The sequence below is a fragment of the Palaemon carinicauda genome, chromosome 29, assembly GCF_036898095.1.
Source record: "Palaemon carinicauda isolate YSFRI2023 chromosome 29, ASM3689809v2, whole genome shotgun sequence".
Lineage (NCBI taxonomy): Eukaryota > Metazoa > Arthropoda > Malacostraca > Decapoda > Palaemonidae > Palaemon > Palaemon carinicauda.
The window spans coordinates 60,420,956-60,430,955 of NC_090753.1; the positions used below are offsets into that span (position 1 = coordinate 60,420,956).

Sequence of the window (10,000 nt, forward strand, 5' to 3'; positions counted from 1 at the left end):
TGTCTAAAGCCACGCCGATAACGACATTCTCAAAGTGGCACCCACGCCACATTATAACCGTCTTTCCTTTAACAAAGAAGACAATCTGTTGACATTTACTTATTCCACACAGTAACCCTGACTGTGCTTAGCTCATATATATACACACTTACATATATATATATATATATATATATATATATATATATATATATATATATATATATATATATATATATATATATATATATATATATATATATGTGTGTGTGTGTGTGTGTATACATGTGTGTATATGTGTATAAGTTTGTATGCATAAGTCTGTATATGCATAAACTATAAAAAGTTCACAAAATGAACCGTTACAAAAAAAATATAAAAAAAATCCCCTGTAATCTAATCCAATCAATTCGAAAAGAACAGAAATATCCTCCACAGATAAAATGATACCGAGACCCGAGATAGCATTGGAGAATTAAATCCATATGTTTTCCTCCGAAATTTTGGGTGGGACAGAGTAAGCTCTTGTTTTTTAAATACAGCTGTATTGGGGATATACAAGTTTTTATTTTTGCTGTATTGTTGTTTTACGTGAGAAATGCATTGGCATATATATACACACATATATATATAAACAAACTCAAAATATTTGAGAGTAACCATAAAACAATAACCAACACAGGAATCGTAAACAGAATTATCCAGTAAAAATATATATTCGAAAAACTTCTCAAATGATGTTTTCATCTAAAAAATTAGAATAGCAATTTGTCCCAGCTAATGGGGCAGTGTAAAGTCAATCTATATATCGCCTGATCGAAATTTCGTTTTTCCAAAATAATTCCTGGTATTTCAAAAGATTCTTTTTGGTTGAAAATTCCAGGATTTGATTCTCTCTCTCTCTCTCTCTCTCTCTCTCTCTCTCTCTCTCTCTCTCTCTCTCTCTCTCTCTCTGTATGCTGGTGAGTGAGTACACTTATATGACCCGATAAATAAGCTGATTTAACACCGATAACAAAAGGCTAATGAGTGCAATATAGCTACAAGTTTTCGTGAATAGTCGGTGATTAATTTGAGGTCAGAAAAGTGGGATAAAACTTCGGCATAGGATAGTTATCTTGTGAATTACTAAAAATCTGATCAAGATGTCGCTCTATAACACACATAAACCTTAGAGAGACATTCCTGCAATCAGCAAGAGTAAATTCCATGAGTTGGCGCAACAAGAATTAAACCATTTGATAACAGGTCGCTAGTAGCTCCACCCAGTGCGACGGAAAAATATTCTCAAACATATTGAAACAATATGATTTAACAAACTGGAGCAAGTCTGCGGAAAACATCAGAAAATAATAGAAGAAATTCCAAAAAAGATCCAGGTGATAAAGAGACTTATAAAGAAAATTTACATCAATCAACACATTCCATCAAAGAACAATAAGAAGTCCAATAAGGTGAATATGCTGATTGATGCATTGTGAAAAAGAATGCCAAAATGGTGCAATACATGTAAGATATGGTATTCCATTAATAATCCTCAACAACTGATTAGAAAATGCGATGCATGTCATGTACCAACACACCCTACTTGCGCTGAAGTGCAACATAAGATAAAAAATAAAGACACAAAGGTATTCTGCTCGACATGCTTAGTCTGTATAAAAAAATATAATCAAGTCAAGACTGAATCTGCAAATAGTTGAAGAAGAAGAAGAAGAAGAAGAGGAAGAAGAAGAAGAAGAAGAAGAAGAAGAAGAAGAAGAGAAAAATTAACAGGATACGTGTAAGGATGCAGAGGAAATCATTGATGCAACATATGATGTCATTCAACAACATACTTACGAAGAAATAAATTATCAGATGGAAACAAATAATAGACCCAAGAGACTCTACCCGGACCTACATACTTTTAGAGAAGAGCGAGAACAAGAAAAAAAAAGAAAAGAAAGATATAGTCTGCAATTCACTGAAAAGAGGGAATTTCAGATTTGGTGAAAGATGCTACTACAAGCATCTAAAAATATGCCATAATTATGATATATATGGTAAATGTGTATATTTAGATGGATATGGAGACTAATGCTGAGATCTCCATCCAAAAATATGCAAAAACCTGAAAGAAGGAAAAGGATGCAAATTAAAAAAAAAGTCGTCGATATATGCATCCTGCAAACATGAATGAAATTCAGAAAACTCAGCGACCAGAGGAAGAACCTTTCCCTCCCAAATGGCGACCAGAAGAAGAATCCTTCCCTCCCGAATGGCGACCAGAGGAAGAATCCTTCCCTCCCGAATGGCGACCAGAAGAAGAATCCTTCCCTCCCGAATGGCGACCAGAAGAAGAACCCTTCCCTCCCGAATGGCGACCAGAAGAAGAATCCTTCCCTCCCGAATGGCGACCAGAGGAAGAATCCGTCCCTCCCGAATGGCGACCAGAGGAAGAACCCTTCCCTCCCGAATGGCGACCAGAAGAAGAATCCTTCCCTCCCGAATGGCGACCAGAGGAAGAACCCTTCCCTCCCGAATGGCGACCAGAAGAAGAATCCTTCCCTCCCAAATGGCGACCAGAGGAAGAATCCGTCCCTCCCGAATGGCGACCAGAGGAAGAACCCTTCCCTCCCGAATGGCGACCAGAAGAATCCTTCCCTCCCGAATGGCGACCAGAGGAAGAATCCGTCCCTCCCGAAAGGCGACCAGAGGAAGAACCCTTCCCTCCCGAATGGCGACCAGAAGAAGAATCCTTCCCTCCCGAATGGCGACCAGAGGAAGAACCCTTCCCTCCCGAATGGCGACCAGAAGAAGAATCCTTCCCTCCCGAATGGCGACCAGAAGAAGAATCCTTCCCCTCTGAGGAAGAAGAAGAAGCCTCTGTCCATTATATCTGGAATCTTCAAACCTGGTTCTGTCAATAAACACCTGACCTGCAGGATACAGAAGGAATCACACGCTGGAAATCCCCCCCCCCCCCCCCCGAAGTGTCTTGGCCAGCTCGTCAATTTCCTTCGGCGGAAACAGACGTAACAGACATTGCTTTTCATGCTTTTGGCACAAAGACAAAAAGGAAGTTCTGAGTTGGATGGAAGTGTTGCAAACGTTAAGGGGGACTCATTGGATGTCAGTTTTTTTTTTTTTTGGGGGGGGGCTCAAAAGGGTTTCTCTGATATAGACCTTTAGTTTCTTGTGTGCAGTCAAAGAGGTTTTGCAACTTTTTATACCATGAAATTTTGAATAATTTTGGATAATTTATAGATATATTAATACATGAATATAAATATAATATTTTATACACACACTACACAAAAACATACATTACCTGTGTATCTATATATATATATATATATATATATATATATATATATATATATATATATATATATATATATATATATATATATATGCATAAGTATACATATACAGAATATTTATGCACATCAAGAAACATACATATACTGTATATATACAGTATACATATACATATATATCGTCGTCGGCGCCCACTCGTGTCCGAGTATTGGGTTCTGTCGTTTGCCATCAGCCTCCTATCTGTGGGGTGGGTGCTTATGCTTGATATGGCTGTTAAGTCCTAGTCTGTGGTGGAAGAGTCGCAGACAGTGTTCACAAGGGAGGGTAGGTGGTGGGCGGGGCTGTTCTAATCGCTCTCTCCTTCTTCTCCTCCTAGCCTCCTCATTTTGTCTCCTCCTCTCCTCGAAGTCCACGGTGCCATGGTGTACTGTACTCCAGGTTTTTCTGTCCCTGGCTGTTTCTTCCCATGAGGAAGGATCGATGTCAGTTAGAGCCAGGGTGCGCTTTAGTTGATCTTTATAGCGCATTTTCGGGGCTCCTCGTGGTCTGGTGCCCTGGGTCAGTTCTCCGTAGAATATTTTCTTTGGGAGCCTAGATGGATCCATCCTATGCACGTGTCCTATCCAGCGGAGGCGGTGGTGGATGATGGTGGCCTCCACGCTGGTCAGCGAGGCACATTCTAAGACTTCAATGTTGGTGGTGTGGCTCTCCCAGGGGATTTTTAAGATCTGCCTCAGTTTCATTTGTTGGAAGCGTTCTAGGTTTTTAATATCGTTTTTATATAGCGTCCATGTTTCACATGCATACAGGAGCGTGGAGAGGATTACTGCCCTGAACACCATTATTTTGGTGGTCATTGTCAGAGCGTGGTTGTTAAATACGCGACAGTTGAGTCGGCCAAAGGCGGAGTGGGCTGCCCTGATCCTGTTTTCCACGTCCTTTTTGCTTGTGGGAGTTGATGTTAGGATGCTCCCTAGGTAGGAGAACTGGTCCACCTGTTTTAACGGTTGGTCATTCACTGTGGTATTGAAGTTGGGGAGCATCAGTCCTGGTGGATGTTGGACGAGGGTCTTGGTTTTGTCTGAGTTGACTTGCATCCCAAAACGTTCGTAGGCAGAGTTGTATGCATCAGCTAACGACTGCAGGTCCTCTGCCGTCTGACCTGGGGTGGCATTGTCGTCAGCATACTGCAGTTCTCGCACTGCACACATGGTGGTCTTGGTTCTGGCGCGGAGTCTAGCGAGGTTGAAAGTGCCTCCATCCATGCGGAAACGTAGGTCGACTGAGGGTGTGTCTGGGGGAATCTCATTGAGCATTGCTGCGGTATATAGCGAGAAACACGTCGGGGCCAGAACACAGCCCTGCTTCAGGCCGCCGTTGATGGGGAATGGGTCTGAAAGAGAGTTCTGGTGGCAGACTCTCCCAACCATTCCGTCATGGAGGGCACGCACCAGCTTGACAAAATCGGGTGGGCAGCCATATCTTTTGAGGACAGCCCACATGGCAGGTCGAGGTACTTTGTCGAAGGCCTTTTTCAAATCCCAGAAGATGAACATTATGGGCTGTTGTTGTTCAAGGCTCTTCTCTTGTAGTTGTCGCGCACAGAAGATCATGTCTATGGTTCTGCGGGAAGGTCGAAAGCTGCACTGGGACTCTGGCAGGACGTCTTCTTCAAGAATAAGGAGGCGGTCAAGGAGAATCCGAGCGAAAATCTTACTTGCGATACTTAGTAGTGATATTCCGCGGTAGTTGTTACAGTTCTCCCTGTCTCCCTTCTTGAAGATGGTAGTGATGTTTGCATCGCGGAAGTCACTGGGGGAGGGGGGTCTTGGTCTCCCATATTTTCAGTATAAGGAGCATCAAACGGTTCCTCAAGCCGGGGCCACCGTGAGTGAGGAGCTCCAACGGAATGTTGTCTGGCCCTGGGGCTTTGCCGGGCTTCATGCGCTGCAGGGCCTTGTTGAAGTCATGGATGGAGGGTGGTAGTGCCATCCAGTGACGGACGGGATGCTGCAGGGTCATTCGCAGGAGATCGTCTGGGGTGTCTGCTTGGTCATTGAGGAGGTTCTCAAAGTGAGACCTCCACCTGGCCAGGATGCCCTCGCTGTCGGTGATGGTCGTGGCCCCATCCGCGTCCTTCAGGCTGCCCACTGATGACCGTGTGGGACCGAATATTTCCTTTGTTGCTGCATAGAATCTGCGCAGGTCACGTAGGTCAGCGAAACTCTGTATTTCTGCAGCTTTTCTTTGCCACCAGATGTTCTGGGCTTCACGGATACCTCTCTGGCAACCAGCTTCAGCTACCTTGTGAGCACATTTGTTAGCTGCTGTTGGTTGGTTTTCCAAAGTCAGGCGTGCTTGTCGTTTGGTTTCAATGAGAAGAGAGATGGTAGCATCATTCTCATCAAACCAATCCTGCCGTTTCTTGGAGGTGTAGCCTAGTGTTTCCTCCGCGACACGGGCCATGGCGTTTCTGAGGGTGGTCCAGTGGTGCTCAACAGTGGCCTGACCCACAGGGTCTGCGAGGTATTGTTCGCAGGCCTCCTTGTAGTTTTGTGCCACCTGTGGGTTGCGGAGCTTACTACAACCAAAGCGTTGGTGTGGTACGCTGTCAGGTGCCCTTCTGGGTGGTCGTAGGGTCGTCACGGAGAGTCGGGAGATGAGGAGTCTGTGGTCCGTCCAGCAGTCGTCCGCTCCAGGAATGGATCGGGTGATGCGGACGTCTCCTCGATCTCTGGCTCTGGTCAGGACGTAGTCCAGGGTGTGCCAGTGTTTAGACCGTGGGTGTCTCCATGTGGTCTTTTGTCGCTTTGGTAACTGGAAGATGGTGTTGGTTACCACAAGTTGGTGTTCTGCACACAGACCCAGTAGGAGTTGGCCATTGGCGTTGCAATTTCCAATGCCATGGCGGCCGATAATTCCCTCCCACAGGCGATGGTCTTTGCCTACTCGGGCATTAAAGTCGCCAAGCACAACGAGCTTGTCATTGGCGGGCACTGCCTGGATGGTGCGGTCGAGCTGGGTGTAGAAGGCAGCTTTGTTATCATCGGTTGAGGTCATAGTCGGGGCGTAGACAGATATCAGGATGAGATGTCTGTCCCGCGTGATGGGGATGCGGACAGTCATCAGGCGCTCACTGATGGCCTTGGGAGCTAGGTTGTGCTGCTGCACTAGCTGGGAACGGATGGCGAAGTCGACACCGTGGATGCGAGGCTCCTCTAGGGCCTTGCCTTTCCAGAAGATGGTGTAGCCTGTTCCAGCTTCCCTGATGTTGCCCTCTTCGGGTAGTCTGGTCTCGCTAAGAGCCGCCACATCAACATTGAAGTGGGCTAGCTCCTTGCAGACAAGGGCTGAACGTCGTTCCGGGCGGTTGGTGTTCGTCACGTCTTGGAGGGTGCGGATGTTCCACGCACCTAAGGTTAATATTTTTTTCTTGTTATTTCGACCGCATTAGTGGGATGTCCGCCAGCCGCGGTGAGCTGACCAGACGGGTTTGCCGTGTCCGATGTTTACCCCACCTTTTCTAGGGGCCTCCCCATGTGGGGTGGGCTGCGGTGTCCTCAATAGGCCAGCCCAGTCACGGGTCCAGCTGCCGAACTCTGGTGTCACGGCACCGTCACCAGAGAGCGACTGAATCTTAGACTCGCCGCCTGAGTGCAGTCGTGGGCTAAGGGCTTCCAGCTATCCAGGCCTGCCCCCTTCACCCACGGTGCTGTCGCCTCAGGACTTGCTGGTGGTGATGATGATGATGATGGTGAGAAAGAGATGAAGAAGGGTGGAGGAAACGACAGAATGCCAGTAGCTGGGTATATTGTTTTGGGTGGTCGTGGCTTTGCAACAGCCACGCACACACACTTGGCCCACATCATTTTCACCGCGGCTCAAGGCATATGAGACAGGCGGCTTCTCCGATGTTGGTTGCATCGGGCTGCCGGGTTCTTGTTATGTCAAGGCCTGCCTTGTTGCTTGCCCGACAGGCATTGCCCTCTTCCGCCGGTGCTGGGAAGCTCTGCCGTTGGGGTCTTGTTTGGTTTGATTTTGGAGTTTTCCTTCTCCTAGCCTTTGCCTATCTTAAAGTAAAGGAGAAGGCCTATAGGGGTCAAGTTATATGAGTATGTATACAAAAATATATGAATGTATATATGTATATATATATATATATATATATATATATATATATATATATATATATATATATATATATATATATATATATATATATATATATATATACATATATATATATATATATATATATATATATATATATATATATATATATATGTATATATATATATATATATATATATATATATATATATATATATATATATATATATATGTATATATATATATATATGAATGTATATATACACATGTTACGATTAAACAAAAAATCTTCGAGATAGAATCCACGGAAACTTTCATCAAATGTGGGCATCGTATCTACTACCATCAAGTAACTGAGTATTGGAAGTATGATTAAAACTTTAGCAAAGAGGACACCTCGACGGAGATTAAAGTCTCGTTCTTTTGGTAATAATAAGCAACGAAATGGTCAAACGGATTCAAGCCAGAAAAAGAAACACCTTTTTATTGCTGTAATGATATTCATACTTTAGATGAGCAGGGCTGTACTCCACCTACAGAGAGATAGGACTTGACTATATTAGCGGTGTTGCCACGTTTCCAATCGCGCCAATTAGTCTTTCACCTAAAGTCGGTAAATATACGGAAAGACGTGGCAACGCTTCAGAGAAAAAATATGTTGATTTTACCCGAGAGTGATTCATTCATATATAATGATTTAATTGTATTCTTATTGTAACCGTTTGTAGTTGCACTGCATTCCTGGAGTGTTCGCTGCAATTTGCATGCATTTGATCATTAATTCCATCTTAGGAGATGTCGTTATAAAATTCCACCTTTTCGCTTGTAATCTCCCAAAAGGGAATCCACGTATTACATGACATCAGTTTGGAAGAAGTAATACGTTAACACTAGGAGCTATTCAAATGAATTTCTTCAGCAAGACTTTGAAACTTATAATAATAATAATAATAATAATAATAATAATAATAATAATAATAATAATAATAATAATAATAATAATGATATTAAAGATAATAATAATAATAATAATAATAATAATAATAATAATAATAATAATAATAATAATAATAATAATAATAATTTTAACCTTTTTGGTTAGAACCTGCGCGTTGGTGTAAGTTAATTTTTTTCCGTAATACTCATTTGAATGCTGTAATCTCTCTCTCTCTCTCTCTCTCTCTCTCTCTCTCTCTCTCTCTCTCTCTCTCTCTCTCTCTCTCAGAGGGGAATGACCATGTAAATGAGATGCAAAAAGGATGGAGAAGGAAGGGGGAGAGGGATAAAGGGGGAGGGGAAGGAGGAGGGGGAGGGAGGTATGGTGAGGAAAGTAAGGAACTTTAAAGGGAAAGAAACCGACTCCTCAATTCCCCTTTCCTGGATGTTGTAGGAATAAAAGGAGTCGTTATTTATACTAAGGAAATTCAACTTGATTCTTCCTTGCTGTTTTTCATCTCGCCTTTTTTCTTATTTAGATTTCCCACGGATGGAGACCTCCTCCTAAAACACCTACTCTTAAAAGACCTCCTCTTAAAAGATATCCTCCTAAAAGACCTCCTCCTTAAAGACCTCCTCTTAAAAGATCTCCTCCTAGAAGACCTCCTCCTGAAAGACCTCCTCTTAAAAGACCTCCTCCTTAAAGACCTCCTCTTAAAAGACCTCCTCCTAAAAGAACTCTTTCAAAAAGACCTACTCTTAAAAGACCTCCTCTTAAAAGACCTCCTCCTAAAAGAACTCTTTCAAAAAGACCTACTCTTAAAAGACCTCCTTCTAAAAGACCTCCTCTTAAAAGACCTCCTCCTAAAAGACCTTTTAAAAGACCTCCTCCTGAAAGACCTCTTCTTAAAAGAACTCCCCCTTATAGACCTCTTAAAAGACCTCCTTCTAAAAGACCTCCTCTTAAAAGACCTCCTCCCGAAAGACCTCCTCCTGAAAAACCTCCTTTTAAAAGACCTCCTCTTAAAAGGCCTCCTCCTAAAAGACCTCCTCCTTAAAGACCTCCTCTTAAAAGCCCTCATCCTGAAAGACCTCCTCCTGAAAGACCTCCTCCTAAAAGGCCTCCTCTTAAAAGACCTCCTCCTGGAAGACCTCCTCCTAAAAGACCTCCTCTTAAGAGACCTCCTCTTAAAAGACCTCCTTTTAAAAGACCTCCTCCTGAACGACCTCCTCTTAAAAGACCTCCTCCCGAAAGACCTCCTCCTAAAAGACCTCTTCAAAGACCTCCACCTAAAAGACCTCCTCTTAAGAGACCTCCCGTAAAACCCCTCCTCTTAAAAGACCTCCTCTTAAAAGACCTCCTCTTAAAAGACCTCCTCTTCAAAGACCTCCTCCCGAAAGACCTCCTCCTAAAAGACCTCTTCAAAGACCTCCACCTAAAAGACCTCCTCTTAAGAGACCTCCCGTAAAAGCCCTCCTCTTAAAAGACCTCCTCTTCAAAGACCTCCTCTTAAAAGACCTCCTCTTAAAAGACCTCCTCCTAAAAGACCTCTTCAAAGACCTCCACCTAGAAGACCTCCTCTTAAGAGACCTCCCGTAAAAGACCTCCTCTTAAAAGACCTCCTCTTAAAAGACCTCCTCTTCAAAGACCTCCTCCTAAAAGACCTCTAAA

At 43.4% G+C, this 10,000-nt stretch overlaps 1 protein-coding gene across 1 annotated transcript; it reads left to right on the plus strand.

Moving 5' to 3' along the window:
- Window positions 1-2,153: 2,153 nt before the first annotated feature.
- Window positions 2,154-2,891, plus strand: LOC137622607 (uncharacterized). The gene has a single exon (XM_068353211.1). It carries the CDS (start codon window positions 2,154-2,156, stop codon window positions 2,889-2,891), a length of 738 nt encoding a protein of 245 aa, XP_068209312.1.
- The last annotated feature ends 7,109 nt before the right edge of the window (window positions 2,892-10,000 follow it).